Source organism: Mytilus galloprovincialis, chromosome 3, assembly GCF_965363235.1.
Source record: "Mytilus galloprovincialis chromosome 3, xbMytGall1.hap1.1, whole genome shotgun sequence".
Classification (NCBI taxonomy): Eukaryota; Metazoa; Mollusca; class Bivalvia; order Mytilida; family Mytilidae; genus Mytilus; species Mytilus galloprovincialis.
In genome coordinates, this window is record NC_134840.1 from 26,594,510 (window position 1) to 26,616,052 (window position 21,543).

A 21,543-nucleotide genomic window follows, 5' to 3' on the forward strand; every position below is an offset into this window, starting at 1 on the left:
AAGAGGCTTGACGAGCGGTATGGTGCTCCAGAAATGTTGGAAGCCTCTCTCATGAGTAAACTTGCCAGATTCCCAACCTTGACGAATAAGGACAACGCACGTCTCTACGAACTGTCTGACATTCTATCTGAAATAGAATATCACAAGGAAAATCCCAAGCTGGGATGTTTGCTAGCATACTTTGACTCTTCGTCCGGGATAAATCCTATTGTGGAAAAACTACCATACGGACTCCCAAGAAAAGTGGATCACAAGGGCTTCAAGATACAAGTCCAAATATGAAGTTGCCTTTCCGCCATTCACAGAATTTTCTGCCTTCATCAGGGAAATGAGCAAAATTAAGAACGATCCTGGGTTCATCTTTGGATCAAAAGTAACACCAAATACAAAAGACTCTACGCCAAGGTTCACACCTCAGACGTACTCCAAAGTCAACGTCCATAAGACGGCTGTTGAACAGCAAACTGAAGACAGCAGTCAACAACAAAATCTGTGTATCCTACACAAGACAAAGCATACCTTGAATGAATGCCGAGCATTCCGAGCCAAACCAATCGAGGAACGCAAGGAACTGTTAAGACAAAACAATGTGTGCTACAAGTGTTGTGAGTCAACCACTCACAGAAGTCGGGACTGCAACGCAAGTATCAGTTGTAACGAGTGTGGAAGTAGTGAACGACATACCACAGCACTTCACATCACTAGACCACAACAATCTGAAAGTTCCCAGTTTAGCTCACCCAGACAAGCCTACGGCGGGGAGCTAACACAAGCCTACGGCGGGGAGCTAACACAAGTCTACGGCGGGGAGCAGACAGAGTCAGCTGAAACAAAGTTAACCTCTGTAAGTTCGATCTGCACAGATATCTACAAAGATCATAAGAGCGAGAAATCTTATGCCAAGATATTACCTGTGGACGTGTACCACAAAGACAAGACAGACAAAATTATCAGGATGTACGCCATTATTGACGACCAAAGCAACCGGTCTCTTGCCTCGCCTGAATTCTTCAGTCTGTTCAACGTTCGGGAGAAACCTGAAAACTACTCTCTTACGACATGCTCCGGTAGAGTAGCTACTTCCGGGAAAAGAGGAAAAGATTTCGTCATAAAATCTGTACATAGTGACGTACAATTTGATCTGCCTACATTAATTGAATGTAATAATATTCCCAATAATCGAGACGAAATTCCTACTCCTGAAGTTGCAATGCATCATCCTCATCTGACAGAACTCAGAGGAAGTATTACACCACTAGAGGAACGTTGTCAAATTCTACTCCTAATTGGAAGGGACCTTATAGAGGCACACCACGTCCTTGAACAACGCTTAGGGCCATCACGAACTCCATTTGCCCAAAAGTTGAGACTTGGTTGGGTCATAATTGGAAATACATACATTGACAAACAAACTGTTCCTATTGAAGTCAACACAAAGATAACTTACGTTTCAATCACGGAATCAAAACAACGTCTTGCCTCAAGACCGGAAATAGCCGTTAAGGACAATAATCCAATTGTTGTTCAGTCTAACGACAAAAACCTTCATTCGAATGCCAAGGTCGCTAAATCGCATTCAATACAATCCCTTGAATGTACAGGACCTAGTACCAAGCCTGGTAAACGCACAAATTCATCTAAAGGGACATCACTCGCGTCACTAAAAGCAAAATCTGTGACTTCTATAGAAAAATCTATAGATAAAGAAAGTTTCAATCCGAAATCAACAGAACCTAAAGTTCATGGAGAGGAAATCAATAGCATTCAGAAACCTATTCCGAAAGAAGGACCTATTGCCAATCTCAATCTGCCCTTGCATGAGCAACGTCTACTACGAGAAGGAAGCAGTATTGCCAAATCTGACTTGAATATAAGTGAAAAGGAACAAGTAGTCTTATCTGGACATCGTCACAGAGTAACACCTTTTCTTGGACATTACTACAACAAAATCAAACATAGAGGACCCCACTTCACAGATAGAACCACTGGATCAGCAGGATGGAACGTTAGGACGAAACGCTTAATTTCGTCTGATACTCAAAAAGATGTTACATTTCGCCAAACTGGAAGAGGACCGAGTATTAGCTCTCGTCATACCCACCGGAGGACCACCTTCAACCGTCGTCGCCGTCTAACAACGTTGGAGAAAACAGTTCCTACTACCTCAACAACAGCTATGGAACATTCTACAAATCACAGCGATCTCATTGGAGAGATCCTTCTTCATAGGACAAGAAACTGTGCCAAACCCAGTTTTCCGTGGAATTAATCTATTCTGGAAACTTTATAGTGAAATGCCGGAAGTTGAAACCTGACATTTCTCATACGACCAATAGTGGACATTACTCTTGTACATAATCAATTTATGTTCGGATTTTATTTATTTCATATATTCATATGCGATTAAGTTATGGAAAAGTGATATCAGATAGACATCAGACGGGGAGTATTCTGTTACACCGTTCCGTAATTTATATAGTTCGTTTGATTATATTCTTAATCTATTTATGTGTTCCAACCTAGGAGGATTATTCATCTTTAACGTTAAAACATCGTACCGTCGCTACCTTTCCCTCTCTCAAACTGAACATTGCAAGGTCATACCAGTTCTGGAGAACTTTTCAAAGGACAAACGTCATCTAGGACACAATTCGTGGCTAACCACAGAGTGAGTTAACTTTACAACATTTTCTCGGATTCAACGGACTGTGCTATCTATTACTTTTGACATTTCGTTTTAATAACATTAATTGAACACATTGTAAAATTGTATTTTATTTGTTTTTCAGCTTTTTACCATATGTCAGATTGGTTCATAATTAAAGTATCAGCACCTGATAGTCTTTTCTCCTTGAGCCCAATCGTCGGTTATACTTAATGGTCAGGCCATTACAGAAACACAAAAACAAACGATAACTACTTAATTTCAGGCTCTTGTCTAGATAAAGGCACATACTAACATAATGTGGTGGAGTCAAACATGTAAGCAGGGTCTACATCGTTTCGGAGCATGCTATTACCTTGTTTAATTCGTTCCATCACTCGCTTATAATTCGCTTGTAATACGTGTATCTTACGTTGCACCTTTTAAAACATCATTTTCAATTGTTTTGTTGTCTCTGGTGGAAGATTTGGGCTCTTAGAGGTAATATAACTCTATAAGTGCATTTGTATCCGTTCCAGCGCTCGGATAATACCCTGTTAAATATTCGTTACTTATTCGCTTTTAAAAATTTGTTGTACGTTGCACCTTTTAGAAAAGAATTGTCAATTAAGCTCATATGTCTGGTGGTAATACTGTGTCCTTATAGATGAAATTACCCTATTAGCGCATATGTACTCGTTCCAGCGCTCGGATAATAACTTGATACTTATTCGTTCCTTATTTGCTTTTAATGCACGAGGTATACGTTGCACCTTGAAATAAATCGTTTTTTAATTGTGTTCATGTCTCTGGTGGTAACAATGTGTTCTTAGAGATGAAATGACCCTATTAGAGCGCATGTACCCGTTCCAGCGCTCGGTTAATACCCTGTTACCTATTCGTTACCTATTCGAAACCTATTCACTTATAATACGTTTTTTGTACGTTGCACCTTTTAGAAAAGGATTTTTAATTGTCTCCATGTCTCTTGTGGTAACAATGTGTTCTTAGAGATGAAATTACCCTATTAGCGCGCATGTACCCGTTCCAGCGCTCGGTAAATACCCTGTTACCTATTGACTTATAATACGTTTGTTGTACGTTGCACCTTTTAAAAAAGGATTTTCAATTGTGTCCGTGTCTCTGGTGGTAACAATGTGTTCTTAAAGATGAAATGCCCCTTTTAGCGCGTATGTCCCCGTTCAAGCGCTCGGTAAATACCCTGCTACCTATTCGTTACTTATTCGCTTTTAATACGTTTGTGGTATGTTGCATCTTTTAGAAAAGGATTTTCAATTAAGTTCATATTTCTGGTGGTAACAATGTGTTCTTATAGATGAAATATCCCTATAAGCGCATATGTACTCGTTCCAGCGCTCGGATGAAACCCTGTTACTTATTCGTTCCTTATTTGCACGAGGTATACGTTGCACCTTGAAATAAATCGTTTTTTAATTGTGTCCATGTCTCTGGTGGTAAAAATGTGTTCTTAGAGATGAAATGACCCTATTAGCGCGTATGTACCCGTTCCAGCGCTCGGTTAATACCCTGTTACCTATTTGTTACCTATTTGTTACCTATTCACTGATAATACGTTTGTTGTACATTGCACCTTTTAGAAAAGGATTTTCAATTATGTCCATGTCTCAGGTGGTAACAATGTGTTCTTAGAGATGAAATAACCCTATTACCGCGTATGTACCCGTTCAACCGCTCGGTTAATACCCTGTTACCTATTCGTTACTTATTCGCTTATAATACGTTTGTAATACGTTGCACTTATAGAAAAGGATTTTCAATTGTGTTCATGTCTCTGGTGGTAACAATGTGTTCTTAGAGACAAAATAACCCTATTAGGCAGTATGCCACCGTTCCAGCGCTCGGTTAATACCCTGTTACCTATTCGTTACCTATTCGCTTATATTACGTTTGTTGTACGTTGCACCTTTTAGACAAGGATTTTTAATTGTGTCCATGTCTCTGGTGGTAACAATGTGTTCTTAGAGATGAAATGACCCTATTAGCGCGCTTGTACCCGTTCCAGCGCACGGTAAATAACCTGTTACCTATTCGTTACCTATTCACTTATGATACGTTTGTTGTACGTTGCACCTTTAAGAAAAGGATTTTTAATTCAGTTCATAAGAACACATTGTTACCAACAGAGACATGAACACAATTGAAAATCCTTTTCTAAAAGGTGCACGGACACAATTGAAAATCCTTTTTTAAAAGGTGCAACGTACAACAAACGTATTATAAGTCAATAGGTAACGAATAGGTAACAGGGTATTTACTGATCGCTGGAACGGGTACATACGCGTTAATAGGGGTATTTCATCTATAAGAACACATTATTACCACCAGAGATATGAATTTAATTGAAAATCCTTATCTAAAAGGTGCAACGTACAACAAACGTATCATAAGTGAATAGGTAACGAATAGGTAACGAATAGGTAACAGGGTATTAACGTTAACCGAGTGCTGGAACGGGTACATGCGCGCTAACATGGTATTTTCATCTCTAAGAACACATTTTTATCACCAGAGACTTGGTCACAATTGAAAATTCCTTTCTAAAAGGTGCAACGTACAACAAACGTTTTATAAGTGAATAAGTAACAAATAGGTAAGGAATATGTAACAGGATATTCACCGAGCGCTGGAACGGGTACATGCGCGCTAATAAGGTAATTTCATCTCTAAGAACACATTTGTACCACCAGAGACACGGACACAATTGAAAAACGATTTAAGGTGCAACGTATACCCCGCGCATTAAAAGCGATTCAGGAACGAATAGGTGACTACACGGTTTAGGCTATGCTCATTGTGGAAGGCCGTACAGTGACCTATAGTTGATAATTTCTGTGTCATTTTGGTCTATTGTGGAGTGTTGTCTCATTGGCATTCATACCACATCTTCTTTTTTTTTGCAAGCGCTAACACGGTGATTTCATCCCGTCGAACCAATATCCATCTTCAAACATACGGACATAAAGCAGTTAAAAGGTAGAACGTATAAAAAAACAAATAAGGAACAAATGCGTATCGAACATCAAGTAAAAGGATCGGTTTAGCACAAACACATATAAATAGGTCATAAAAAGATCATTTTACCTCAACAAATTTAGAACTATTACCAGATATAAGCGTAATAACAACTAGATTTGTAATTGCTAGCAATAACGGATGGCACCCTTCCCCCTATTGCCAGGTGAGCGGCAGCCATTTTGACAATCTCAAAGTCAAAGAGAGCATCTACAGATTTCTAGTAACATTTTTGCAAAGTTTCATTAAGTTTGAACATTTTAAAATTTTTGATATTTTTGCTGTTTCCATGGTTACGGCGGCCATTTTGAAAATTCCAACTTCAAAATTCAACTCTGCCTATGCCAGTTACCATTCCTGTAAAGTTTCATCCAGTTTACTCAAAACTCTTATTTTTGAAATTTTTGACCTTTTTGCATTGTTTCCATGGTAACAAGACCTCTTTTGGAAATTCCAACTCCAATGTTGCTCAACAGGGAATAGGTAACGAATAGGGAATAGGGAATAGGTAACCAACTTGACGCCCATATTGATTTGGGGATGCTCGGCGGGCGGGCGTGCATTAACTCATGAACCGTTCAATCAAAGCTTTTAGAATTTAAATATTTTGTTACTGACAACTAAATGAAGGTCAAGTAATGGCGATTTTGACTTTTACTGTTCAGTAGTTATGGTTCTTCAAAGATCGTAAAATGGCGTTTCCAGTCGTGTCCGTGCATTTACGCATGCTCTGTTCTACCAAAGCTTCCCAAATTTTAATATTTTGTTACTGATGACTAAATGGAGGTCAAGTTCAATAATGACGATTTTGACTTTTACCGTTCAGGAGTTATGGTTCTTGAATGATTGAAAAATGGTGTTTCCAGTCGTGTCCGTGCATTTTCTCATGAACTATTCAACCAAAGATTTCAAATTCTAACATGTTGTTACTGATGACAAAATAGAGGTCAAGTTGAATAATGATGATTTTGACTTTTACCGTTCAGGAGTTATGAATCTTGAAAGATCGTAAAATGGTGCTTCCATTCACGTTGTTGCATTTACTCACGAACCATTCAATCTAAGCTTTTCAAATTTTAATATGTTGATACTGATGACAAAATGGAGGTCAAATTTGATATTGACGATTTTCACTTTCACCAATCATCAGTAATGGTTCTTGTGATATTGCCAGGACACAAATAAATGTTAATAAATCCGGTTTGCTGTCGTTGTGACAGCCTCTTGTTTAATCCTATACTCGTTTAAAAACATTTATCAAAGTCAAAGTGTAAAGAAGAATTTATGACAGGGAAACAAATTCATTGAACATTCATTCATTTGTTGCAATGCAAACCTATCACAACATGAACTTGAAATTATTTCTAAAATGCTTCATGTATGCATAATAATTTTGTAACTGTCAGAGCTGCATATGACTATGAAAAAATAAAAGTTAAAGATCTCATTGCATCATAAATTTGATAAACCATTTTGCATTGAAACAAAGTCAATCACATAGCTCCAAAAATAAAAATAAACGTTTAAATTTAACTTGCTTTTGAAATAATAGTAAGTGCTTTGAATTATATATGTGTTAAAAAAAATAGTTTTAACCTGGCTTCCGCTCACCTATTATCGGGCCAGCAGATAACAAATTTTCTATTTTTGCGGCATCTGACAAAATCATTAAATGCTGGTGCCGGTAAAATAGCTATGTCCATAGTACTAGCACAGGCACTTTGAATAATAGGCTATTTTGCAGGCTTAAATAAGGATAAGGATATAGCCGGGACATAGCCACTGCATTTAAATATACGCGAATTTTCATTTTTTCCGTGATCATGAATGCCGGCTGCCAGAAGAAAAAAAAACGTTTGTAGTCATATGTTCTGAACGTTTTTTACTTAGTTTTTTTTTTATCAAGGATACGATACTGGATAAGTCCACGGTCATAAGCAGTACAAAATGTTAACTTGAGATTATTTCAAATTGTTATGACGTCTTGAAAGGCTAGGCGTCAACTCATGGCGGATCCAAAAGGGGGGGTGTCCGGGGTTGGAACCCCCCTTTTTATTTAACGATCAGTGCATTTGAATGGGGACACATAGCTAACTCCCCTTTGTCCTGGGTTGGGAACCCCCTTTTCAAAATGAATGGATCCGCCCTTGCAACTGAAGCAAAAAAGTATAAGCATGAGCGGTCAATTAAGACGTCATAATTATTTGGACTTGAGATATGATACTTTAACAAATTGAAATAACATACTTTTTACAAAAAAACAACATTACTAAACGTTATATATGTATTCTTTTTTCACCTTGAAACAAATTTCATATGTTGTAACTTTCCTGTTGTTTGAGTGCACTTTGAGTGTGTTTTTTTTCCAATTTCTGCATGCAGATAATATCCGGAATGTTTAAATTGCCGTTAAGTTTATGACCTAAATTTAGAATACACATTTCCGCCACGTAAACACCCACAACAAATAAATTGTCTGATAACACTAGTATTGATTTGCATACGATTATTACATCACAAGACTGTGACAGTTCATCCATACATAGAAAATGACTGGTAAAATGGGTTCTACGATGGCAACTGGTCCAGCAGTTGCATGCATGAAAACCTTGTTAATGGTTTTCAACTTCTTATTTTGGGTAAACAAAACATATGTTTAATTATTTTAAAGCTTTTTTAGAGATAAGAAATCAACTCTGTTTTAATTCGTAATTTATTGCGTTGTTTACCCAGAACAGCTGTCAACATATTATACTCATTTCCTCAAAATATAAAATTGAACCGTCAAAATGATTGTTTAAATTAATATAATGCGAATTCATATAATGCAATGGCTATATTGTCTTTATTGCCAACATATTTGCTTTGACATCCAGCTATTTCTTTTAGGGGTTAATTAACTGCCTCCCACAATATAGCCTCCTTGGCGCTAATTTCTAGTTCCATCAAATTAGCAATTTATTCTGTAATTTACAGTTTTGCTATTTGGCTGGTTTTTATTAGATTTTCAGTCATATCAGTATATGAATTAAGAATATAAAACCAGTGCCCTGCTTTTGGTGCCTTTTTTTTAGTCTTGCACAAGAGAGATGCTAACACTGAAGACATGAACTGCACACAACAATTTTTCCTTTGTGATAGATAGCTCCTATGAAGTTTTTTTTGCTGGCAAAATAGCCACTGCTTTAATTTAAATCAGTCTTTGACTCATTTTGTCATTCTTGGGGATTTGAAATAACTGACTGTACAGTGAAGTTGAAGCTTATTGTTGAAGACTTTACAGAAACCTGTAATTGTTCCAATGCTTTTCCTTATCAAAGTATGATATCATACATTTACTTTATATGTCTGTTCAGTGAACATGATGAATGTTTGATGCATACATGTAGTTCTTATTTGTATATAGATATAGGAAGATGTGGTGTGAGTGCCAATGAGACAACTCTCCATCCAAATAACAATTTATAAAGTAAACCATTATAGGTTCAGATTCAGATTCAATATTTTATTAAAGTCTCACCACATACAACATGATTAAAACAAGATACAATTATAAAATTAATTATACAGTAAACATAGTTAAAACAATTAAATACATGTATGTGCCATTCTTAAAAGAATTATGAGAGCAGTGGCGGATCCAGGGGGTGGTCCCACGGCGCACCGGACCACCCCCATGACGAATCTCATTTTTTTTTAAAGTGTCTATTTTTTCAATAACTAGCTAATTAACAAATTAACACTTAAGATTAATCCTTTCATCGCACTAATTTGTTATGGATCACCTGGATACCCGGAGGTGTCGCAATGATAGAATACGGATCAATGCGTTTCACCTGTATACATGTAATTAAATTGTCAAAACAGCTCGTCAATATGAAGATTAGAAGTTGACTTCTTATTTTGAAAGGTAAATATGAAATTTCCATATTTAATTGCATTGTCCAACTAACGGAGTCTCGGTTTTAAATTTCATTTATGTACATATTGAAAAAACAATCATTATGAATGAATTAAATTTGTTTATCTATCTCTTTGAGCCCCCCCCCCCCCCCCCCTCCCCCTCCCTTCCCCCAACATCAACAGCAATTCAAGCACTGAAGTTGGTACCGGCATTTGTACAAAGCGCAACATTTGATGAAATTAAACATTTTGTAGACTTTTACCATACTGATTTGCCGAGTCCATCTACAATGCCGTCCGAACTGCGTTTGTGGCAAAAGACTTGCGAGTCAATGCTTTCAAAACCAGAAATTGTAGCCGGTGCTCTGAAAATATGTTGCAAAACAAACTTTCCAAATATTTCTGTTATCTTAAAAATCATAGCTACCATGGGGGTGACGAGTTGCGAATGTGAGCGATCCAACAGTGAGTTATCACTTTTAAAAACCTACCTGAGAACAACTATGGGACAACCGCGTTTAAACGGACTTGCGTTGATGCATGTGCACTACAGTTTGGAACTAAACATAAAACAAATTATAGATAACTTTGCAAGGAAACACCCGCGACGCATGATGTTGAATGACCTGATAAACGACTCTTTGTTAAATTAGTAAATTTTGAACAATTTTACGTAGAACTATTTTTACTGATTCGGAACATTTTAGCTAAACTTTTTTTACAGCTTGCCTAATTCAGATGACAGTTGTATGTTGTGCTATTTTAGATTGCAAGATATTGTATAGAGTCTTTAATAAAAATCAGTTTTACATGTCTTTAAATTCCTTTACCTAGGAATATGTGCATTGCATGGTGTTGTCCAAATTCATGATCTTCCATAATGTCGAAGGTATTTTTTAACCTTTTTCATACCATTCAATATTCATTTGGGACCACCCCCAAATTTTTTTCTGGATCCGCCACTGGAGAGACTATTAAAATACAAATAATACTTATTCATTTTATAAAATACTACAAATACAGTAGTTAATGATATAAAATACTGTTTCTCCTTGTTAAAATGTTATTGCAGGTTTTGGCAACAATATTACAAATATTAGTATTTTTTACCATTATTTAAATTTTTCTTCATCAGACAAGTTTAAAAACATATCATTATGACACAATATATCAATAAAAAGAGCATGTCTTAGATCTTCATACAAGGGACAATTTAAAAGTACATGTTTTTCATCCTCTAAAATATTGCAGTTAAAACAGACTCTTTCGTCTAGATTTTTTCTTTCATATCGACCAGTTTCAATTTTTAATGGTACACCACATCTAAACTTTGAAAAAGCACTACGATGGCGCTGTGGCATTTTTTGTAGCAAATATTGCTCAGTGTTATAAGTATGTTTAAAAAGTTTATATGTTCTCAATTTACAACCGGTACTGTATGAAAAAATTCTGGTACACCAGTCTTTTTTATATTTATCAAACATTTTCTCTTCTAACTGAGATATACTATATAACTATCAAGAAAATTTTCATTTATTTTACAATATCTTTCAAAATCAAATGATTTCAACATCTCCATAACTTTGTAGCACCAATTCTTTAATTTACAACTACCTTTCATCACTGACCATTTAAAAACTTAAAGTACGGCCTTCAACACAGAGCCTTGGCTCACACCGAACAACAAGCTAAAAAGGGCCCCAAAATTACTAGTGTAAAACCATTCAAATGGGAAAACCAACGGTCTAATCTATATAAACAAAACGAGAAACACATATATATTACATAAACAAACGACAACTACTGTACATCAGATACACATATAAAAAACTTGTTTTTATTTGATACAAATACATGCAATGTACATGTATGTACATGGCCACTTCTTTCATGCAATGACACACTTCCTTGTTTTAACAAGTTTAGAAACCTTCTATCCTTTTAGGAAAGGAGAAAAAGAAGCTGAATCATTGAAATAAAAATAAAATGTCAAAAGTCTTTGTAATGTCTTAAAAGATTTCCTAATAGAATCTGAATTTGAAAAATTACCAATAATGATATTTTATTTACAAACAAAAATACCAGTTTAGACATAACATTGAATGGAAGGCATAATGGTATCTTTAAAAAAAAAGAATTCTCAGGCCAGAAGGAGACCGTTGGTCACAAAATAAGTATTTTATTGCAAATGTAACCTTAGAGGTTAGTTTTTATGGCCAATACAACTTACTTTGTGATTTGGAAAAGAAATTTCAGAGTCTTAAATTTAGGAGACCCATTATGAATGTAATGGTCATAAGCATTCTATTTGTTGGATTTCCAATTTAATTTTTAATGTTTAAAGCATAACATTGAATTGTACTTTTAAAATTGAAAATTAATTACATACATGTAGATCAATACATTGTACATCATGTACATGTACCAGGATTGAAATTCTGTTCGCCAGACTAGTATTTTGTCTTCAAAGGACTTACCAGTGACTATTTTATTTTGTCAGTTTAACAACACATATTAAAATTACAGGCGTCAGCCGCGTCTGATATCAAATATTCATCTGATTGTTTGCTATTTATAGTTCCTAAAAAATAAAAAAATAAAAATATTTTATTTGAACAACATTGAACTTTATGTGTGTGATAACCAAAGAAGAAACAAATTTGCAAAATTGGATATGTATCATCATGAATCAATTGTTGATCATTTTCTTTTTTTGTTATCCAGATTACTGGTATAGCTATTCTAGCTTTAGGAATATGGACCAAAGTAGATTTGTATAAATATATGGAATTGTCATCTATATACTATAAAGAATCTCCATACATTCTGATAGGAGTTGGTGTGGCCATTGTGGTTGTTGGATCCTTGGGATGTTGCTGCACAATTAAAGGAAATACCATACTCTTATATACGGTAAACAACTTCATAAATATATAGGTCAAATTTAACCAAAGTTATTATGTTTTTACATGACAAGTTGCTATTACCTCATTCTGTTTATTAAATTATTCTAACCTATTAACACCATCAAAGTCTTATGAATTTTAGAAAGGCAATCCTAAATTTAAACATACTTTTAAAATGTTCTATACAATATAAGGATGAACAAAATATTGCTTTCTACCAGTCATCAAACATAACAGAAAAAAATAGAAGTTCCTCAAACAATGACAATGTTGTCATGGTTGTAGTTTTATAAAAGTACATGTTTAAATCACCCCATTCTGTATTTGCCAAGTCAGGAGCCTGTGAATCATTGTTGTTTGTTACTGTATGTTATCCAAACAAGTTTTTGTTTATTGTTAACGGGATTTTTGTGACAAAAATGTCGATTATTGATTTGGGGATGTACGGTGGGCGGCAATCAAATGTTGTCTGTGCATTTACTCATGAACCGTTCAACCAAAGCTTTTAAAATTTTAATATGTTGTTACTGGCAACTAAATGAAGGTCAAGTTCAATAATGGCGATTTTGACTTTTACCGTTGAGGAGTTATGGTTCTTGAAAGATTGAAAAATGGAGTTTCCAGTCATGTCCGTGCATTTACGCATGAACTGTTCAACCAAAGCTTTTAAAATTTTAATATGTTGTTACTGACAACTAAATGAAGGTCAAGTTTAATAATGACGATTTTGACTTTTACTGTTCAGGAGTTATGGTTCTTGAAAGATTGAAAAATGGAGTTTCCAGTCATGTCCGTGCATTTACGCATGAACTGTTCTACCAAAGCTTCCCAAATTTTAATTTGTTGTTACTGATGACAAAATACAGGTCAAGTTCAATAATGACGATTTTGACTTTTACCGTTCAGGAGTTATGGTTCTTGAAAGATTGAAAAATGGAGTTTCCAGTCGTGTCAGTGCATTTACACACGAACTGTTCTACCAAAGCTTCCCAAATTTTAATATGTTGTTACTGATACAAATGGAGGTCAAGTTCAATACTGACGATTTAGACTTTTACTGTTCAGGAGTTATGGTTCTTGAAAGATTGAAAAATGGTGTTTCCAGTCGTGTCCGTGCATTTTCTCTTGAACCATTCAACCAAAGCTTTTCAAATTTTTATATGTGGTTACTGATGACTAAATAGAGGTCAAATTTAATAATGACTATTTTGACTTTTACTGTTCAGGAGTTATGAATCTTGAAAGATTGTAAAATGGCGTTTCCAATCATGTTTCATTGTCAATTATACTACAACTTCTTATTTTTCTATTGAAGGCTATGTTGTAATAGACAAAACTAAGAATGATTTACACACTGTTTTCTCCAAATGAACCCTCACATTGTTCAATAAGATCAAAATGTGGTCGCAAACATATATATTCCAGTTAGATAATTTTTGTTTGTTATGCCCCACTTGGGGACATTATTATTTTCTGTCTGTGGGTCCTTTCATTTGTCCCTGTATTCACCTGTCTCTCTCACTTTCGGTTTAAGTTTTGGTCAAGGTAGTTTTTGATGAAGTTGAAGCCCATTCAACTTGAAACTTAGTACACATGCTCCCTATGATTAAAGATTTGACCCCAATTTCACGGCCCACTGAACATAGAAAATGGAAGTGCTGGTGGGGCATCTGTGTTCTACAAACACATTCTTGTTCAAAGTCTAATGGGAATGTAAATATGAAAAAGAAGATGTAGTATTATCGCCAATGAAACAATTCTCCACAAGAGTTCAAATGACACAAAAATTGACAACTATAGATCACAGAGTCGGCTATACAAGGCCCTAAAATGACGAATGTAAAACAATTCAAACAAGAAAACTAAAAGCCTAATCTATGTACAAAAAATGAACGAAAAACAAATATGTAAATTAGAAATTAGTATGGCGTTCATTATTACTGAACTAGTTTATATTTGTTTAGGGGCCAGCTGAAGGACGCCTCCGGGTGCGGGAATTTCTTGCTACATTGAAGACCTGTAGGTGACCTTCTGCTGTTGTTTTTTATTTGGTCGGGTTGTTATCTCTTTGACACATTCCCCATTTTCATTCTCAATTTTATATAACACATCGACAAATGACAACCGCTGAAATACAGGCTCCTGACTTGAAACAGGCACATAAATACAGAATGGGCGGGGTAAACATGTAGGTGGAGTCCCAACCCTCCCATAACCTAGGACAGTGGTGTTATATGTACAGTACAACATAGGAACAAGCTATTAGAATTAGTTGAAAAAGGCTTAACTCATCAGATGGACAAAAATAGAAATACATATAACAAAAACACAGAGTAGAAGTGGCTGGGTACTTGTATATCCCAACAACAAAAAGACACTAAGCACTGATCTAAGAGTATTGGCAGTTACTGACAACTAGTTCATAGCCACTTACAACTAATTAAAAATAACCTGCATTTAAGACTAAGTCAATATTATGTTCAGCTACCAGGTTAGCTATTTGTGATTAGTAATGGTTGTATTCAACGATCTTGATAACCAAGGACCCTGTCACATGGTAGGATACAGGCTCCTTAAGCTTCTTATCTTGCTAATTGTCCTCCTTCTACTGTTTGCCTAAAAAGAACACATAAATGTAAACAAAATCTGAAGTCACAGAATTTATTTGCTTGTCTATCTAGGGCTTTTGTTTACCCTTACTTATCATGAAATTTTCTGTTTGATTTAATTGAATTAGAATAATTGATACCACATCACCTTGTTCTGGAAAAATGTTTAATTTGTTGTATCTTTCTTTTTTTCAGTATGCTGCTTTCCTTATTGTTATATTTGTTGTAATGCTTTCCACAGGAGCAGCAGGATTTGCCTACAAAGGAAAGGTATAGTTTATTTATTGTATGGTACATTTGCATACAACATATATGTAATAACTGGTGTATTGTGTTTAAGGTGGTACCCAACACCTTCACTAAAATTAATTTGGCTTGTTTAATTTTTCTAAAATTTTGACAAAGTATTTGCCCTGACCCTTTGACAAAAATATAAAAATTAAAAAAAAAAAAATAGAAATTAGTATGGGGTTTCAGCTGTCCAGCATTATATTTTAGATGAATTTCATTTGCCTAGTTTTGTACTTACATTGCATGTGATATGTTCTGTAATGGGGGTTTAATTTTTCCTGCATGCCCTTTGTCGTAAGACTAAGTAAGCCTGGATATATTTGATTGATTGAATTAAAAAATGTAATCTTATTTTGATTGAAACAAAATCAGTTAACTATTATAATTGATAATATACAGACAGACAGAAGGAATATTTTATTATAGTGTCACATTCCAATTCAGAACAATATCATACATCATAATATAAGTATAATAATACTATGAAGAATTTTATCTGCTTTACTCAGCAAAGAACAGATCAAATTACAAAAGAATGAAATTAAACATTATATTGTAAACAGATAAACATGCATTTTATCTTTCTAGACATAATATAAACGCAATTTTTGTTTGATAGCTCAAAATTTTGTCCATTCTAAAGTTAAGCAAAAATGTCAAAAGTAATATTACTGTTTTTTGTATTCAATAAATTCACAGGGCTTAATACACCCTAAAATGTACATTTTCCTTTCAGACATTGTGTAAATAGTTTTAATGAGAACATTTTATCATTTTAATAGCTGGAAAAAGGATTTAGAGATGGACTAAAGAATGCATTGAACCAGTATGGGAATGATACAGAAATCTCTACAGGAATGGATGATCTTCAGCAAAAGGTAATATCTTGTCTCTCTTTACCATGTTTAAGAGAACATAATTCACTAAAGACAAGGATGATCTCCAGCAAAAGGTAATATCTTGTCTCTCTTTACCATGTTTAAGAGAACATAATTCACTAAAGACAAGGATGATCTCCAGCAAAAGGTAATATCTTGTCTCTCTTTACCATGTTTAAGAGAACATAATTCACTAAAGACAAGGATGATCTCCAGCAAAAGGTAATATCTTGTCTCTCTTTACCATGTTTAAGAGAACATAATTCACTAAAGACAAGGATGATCTCCAGCAAAAGGTAATATCTTGTCTCTCTTTACCATGTTTAAGAGAACATAATTCACTAAAGACAAGGATGATCTCCAGCAAAAGGTAATATCTTGTCTCTCTTTACCATGTTTAAGAGAGCATAATTCACTAAAGACAAGGATGATCTCCAGCAAAAGGTAATATCTTGTCTCTCTTTACCATGTTTAAGAGAACATAATTCACTAAAGGCAAGGATGGTTTCCAGCAAAAGATAGTGCCCCTCTTTAAGGGATCATCTCTTTTTCTTTGAATGCTTTATTCATTGACTGTATTTTAGTAACAAGCAAGTTAAACAAAGTTGAATAATCAACAAAACAGCACATACATGACATATAAAAGCTTGTACCAAACTTGCCATTTCCATGTCTGTTTCTGATTTGATGTAAAATTTTGTTAAATTAGTGATACAGGTGAATGTAGTATATTGTTGAATAACAGTTTGTCCTTTATGAAAATCAACTTTTACAGTTTAATATTTATTAAATTAATGTCTAAGTTTAATGTGAAACTAAACCCAATCATTTATGATATTGTCTAATTATGTATGCTTTATTGTGACATATACTCTGCCAGATCCCTGGTAATTGGAGAAAAAAATGAGATATGTTTTCTTACGATAATCATTTTTAATAAAAGAAATTATCACATTTAATACACCATTCTGTTTTAATATGTCTACATGTACAATATTTTTTTAAAGTTTAATTAACATTTATATGTTTGACACCCCAGCTGTAAAAGTAAAATTAACCTAATTCTAACAGTTAACAAGTTCACATGTCACAGTTGGTGTCTTTATTTGGTGTGAAGACATCTGGTGATTGGTTGATCAGGGTGGGAGAAATTTGGAAAACACACATGGGTACTGTACTACACAAAAGGGCACTGGTACAGTTACACCTTTTTAGAGACATCAATAGCATCTTTTAATTTGTGAATAAATCTGAAAAGTTCTGATGTAATAGTCAAATTGAATTATTTTTTGTAGGTTAGGTATCATTAGTTCTAGTGTTTGAGGATGCTATCCTACAGCTGGTTAACATGATCGTATCTCCCATTTAGTATATATATAGATATAAATAGAAAATTAGTTCTTTTTTTATTATCTTTCTTTGTTAATCGATCTGCAGCAAGTATTAACGTACAAGTAGGTGCTCATATTTCATGAGTATAGCAAAAGTGTTGTGGAAAAAATACTTCAAATAGAATTTTTCTGTTTGTATGCAGTAATTTTATAAAAGAGTTATAAACATTGAGAGATAACTTTACAATTTGATATTACAGTTAAAGTGTTGTGGGAGTATGGATTACACAGACTGGTTTTCCACAAGTTTTGCAGGCGGAGAAAAAAAAGTACCAACTTCCTGCTGTAAAGATGGAAAAAGTACCTGCCAACATACAAACTTGCCAGATAATCCACCAACTAATGCCACTATGGAAATATACACACAGGTAAGGTAGTCAAGTATAGTCGCCGTCACGTAAAATTGGCACCATGATTTTTGTCAAAATTTTCTTAAATATCAACCGCGTTTACTCAAGATCATGTTTTTCAATTAGCGGAATAAAAATCCAATCCAAATATATAATTTTGGTGTCTGTCTCAAATCAGGAGCCTCTGGCCTTTGTTAGTCTTTTATGTTATTTAATTTTAGTTCATTCATATGTTTTGAAGTTCAGTGTGATATCCATTTTCACTGAACTAGTACACATTTTTAATTATGGGCCAGGTGTGGGAATTTCTTGCTGTGTTGAAGACTTATTTGTGACCTTTGTCTGTTGTCTGCTCTTTTGTCAGGTTGTTGTCTATTTGACAAATTCCCCATTTCCATTCTCAATTTTATATAGTGTACATATACTGGTGAAGGATAGCTGTGTGAGGGTGTGTAAGCAACTAGGTCAGTTCGAGCTCAGACATCTGTTTAGGTGGGTCCAACTAAGAAAAATTGCATGATGTGAAGTCTTTACCTGCTCTGGACATATTAGTCCAACCCAAACATAATTATATATATATTTATAGGTGTGGATCCAATAAAGTAATACTAGCTGTCTGTATCTATCTACTCTAAATATTTAACATAATTCATCAACAGTTATCTCTCTTTTCCAAGGGATTATAACTCTGGTAGCTTTCTACTCCAGATTGTTTCCCTTTTTTACTGTAAAAGTAGTTTTGTTTGCTGTTTGTTTTGTAGGTTTTTGATAAGTTGATCAGTTAAAGCAAATTCATTTGTTTTCCTAAGGAATTTAAATTGGTTAAGATTATATAAAAAATAAGAATTTATGTAGAATTTTTTTCTGGTTTACCTTACAGGGATACTGACAGCCTCTGATAACTATCATGAAATTTCATTAACTTGGGTCAAATCTGAATCAATTGGATTACCAAATGTAACTTAGATGACAAAATAATTTAGAAAAAATAGATATAAAAGATGGTTAATTTAACTTTGACACTTTTGGCAGGTACATATATATTGTATTCTGTTACCACTAAAGCAATTTTGATTATGAACTTTTACCCATTTTCATTCACAGGGATGTTATGGTACTGTGTTGGACTTTATGCAAGGAAACATGGGGGTGATTGGTGGTGTGGCTCTAGGAATATCATTCTTGCAGGTAAGGATTATTGTGGACTAAACTTGATAGATGTATTTGTGATCCTAATATGTTGGTTTACTTTCTGAGAAAAAGCTATTATCCAGATATAAAGATATAAAGAAAATAAGAATGATTTTCAACATGTCTGTCTGTTTTGTTTGGCACATTTTACTGGAGTACATTTACATAACTGCTGATTTTTTTTGCGGCCCTATTATGATAGTAGAGGGGCATTATGTTTTCTGGTCTGTGCGTCCATTCGTTCTTCGGTTCGTTCGTCCGTCTGTCCCGCACAGGTTAAAGTTTTTGGTCAAGGTAGTTTGTGATGAAGTTGAAATTCAATCAAATTGAAACTTAGTACACATGTGCACTATGATATGATCGTTCTAATTTTTTAATGCCAAATTAAAGTTTTGCCCCCAATTTCATGGATCACTTTACATAGAAAATGATAGTGCAAATTTCCGGTTAAAGTTTTTGGTCAAGGTAGTTTTTGATGAAGTTGAAGTCCAATCAACTTGAAACTTAGTATACATGTTCCCTATGATATGATCATTCTAATTTAAATGCCAAATTAGAGATTTTATTCCAAGTTCACAGGCCAATAAACATAGAAAATGATAGTGGAAGTGGGGCATCCCTGTACTATGGACACATTCTTGTTTTTTTTTTTTAAATATCATATTTTTTGCTGTTTTGTTTTGATTTGTATGCAAAATAAAGTCTGTTTTAAAGGTGCTTTTTATGCCCCACCTATGATAGTAGAGGGCATTATGTTTTCTGGTCTGTGCGTTCGTTTATTCGTCCATTCGTTCGTCCGTCCGTTAATTCGTTCATTCATCCCTCTGTCCCACTTCATGTTAAAGTTTTTGGTCAAGGTAGTTTTTGATGAAGCTGAAGTCCAATCAACTTGAAATTTAGTACACGTGTTGCTTATGACATGGTCTTTCTAATTTTACTGCCAAATTAGATTATTAACCCAATTTTACGGTCCATTAAAGATGGAAAATGATAGTGCGAGGGGGGCATCCGTGTACCTTGGACACATTCTTTTTTTAGTATAATTGTATGCTTTAGAAATGATACATAACAGAATTCACAAAAAAATATTTCACAGAATAACAGCTTGTATCAACTACCAGCATGTGATTCATCTGATAAAATAACAGACATACAAACAACATTAATCATAACACGGATTTGGTGTAGGTGCAACTTGTGGTGGTGTTACACCAGTTTATGTGCACACAAACGATCCTCTACCTGTCAGGAACTGTACATAAAAAAGTAAAACACACAATAAGAAACATGCAAATGCATCTGCTTACTTAAAAACCACTAATTTCAACAAGATTAAAACAATGTCATGTACTTTTGAAATCATGGTCAAAATGTGAGTGCTACCAGTACCTGACTACTGAAAGCTAGTTATAAAGATAACTACAGTTGGAAACTGCTTCTCATGAAACCTAAAAAATCAAAACGAAACAACACAATAATATTTCATGAAGTCTAGTCTTAAACTTTAACTGATATAGCCACTATTACAATGGTGTAGAATAGTATGAAATTCACCTTTACATTAACAATTTATCTTTTATTTTTCAGTTATTTGGTGCTCTGTTTGCCTGTTGTCTGGCTAAGAATATAAACAAATCTAAGTATGAGCAAGTGGCCTGAGGCAGATATAACTTTTTATTCCTGTACTGTATTGTTACCTTGTGTGCAGATCTGTTGTCTGTTATACTATCTAGAGATTTAAACTTGTTACTCACATACTCTTTAACTGAAGATTTATTGAATAATGTATGTTACTTAAAATATGTTAAAAGAAGAAATTGTACCGCATTTGTAAATATAAAAAAAATAACTTAAAAATTTGAATCAAAAGTAACAATGTTATCAAAGGATACATTTCATGTCATCTGCATGTGATAATTCTAATAAATTTAAAAAACCAAAATTGAAAATCTGAAATCAATGTTTAAAATTGAAAAATCTTTATTATTATGTTTTGGGCATTGAATAATTTTGATGCTTCCTTTGTTTCAACTCAATTCAAAGTTTAGAAGTCGAAATTACGTTCTTTCTTAAAGACCTGATATATATGTAGTGCAGAATTCAGTATTTCATTATTTCACTATTTGTAAATCATAGGACACAGTCATGAAGTATTGTTAAAGGATAAATTTTAGACAATTTACTCAAATAAGGACTGTACTTTGGTGGTAGACTTATCACATGCTGTGAAGATTCATCAGGCATTCTAACATTTATTAAAATCATTGCATCAGCAGAACTATAGAATGGAAAGGTTATTTTATAGACTTGTTTGAATTTTAACCAA

General features: G+C 34.3%; 1 protein-coding gene and 1 long non-coding RNA gene across 2 annotated transcripts; both read left to right on the top strand.

Annotated features, from left to right (window-relative positions):
- The first annotated feature begins 1,337 nt into the window (after nucleotides 1-1,337).
- LOC143067563 (uncharacterized) lies at nucleotides 1,338-2,840 on the top strand. Its single transcript, XR_012975974.1, has 2 exons — nucleotides 1,338-2,668; nucleotides 2,790-2,840. It is a non-coding gene; the product is annotated as an uncharacterized LOC143067563 (long non-coding RNA).
- Nucleotides 2,841-8,149: 5,309 nt separating this feature from the next.
- LOC143067564 (tetraspanin-7-like) lies at nucleotides 8,150-21,114 on the top strand. The gene is made up of 7 exons (XM_076240906.1): nucleotides 8,150-8,337; nucleotides 12,326-12,514; nucleotides 15,312-15,386; nucleotides 16,190-16,285; nucleotides 17,877-18,044; nucleotides 19,131-19,214; nucleotides 20,805-21,114. The coding sequence occupies exons 1-7, from the start codon at nucleotides 8,248-8,250 to the stop codon at nucleotides 20,874-20,876; spliced, it is 774 nt and encodes a 257-aa protein (XP_076097021.1). The 5' UTR covers nucleotides 8,150-8,247; the 3' UTR covers nucleotides 20,877-21,114.
- The last annotated feature ends 429 nt before the right edge of the window (nucleotides 21,115-21,543 follow it).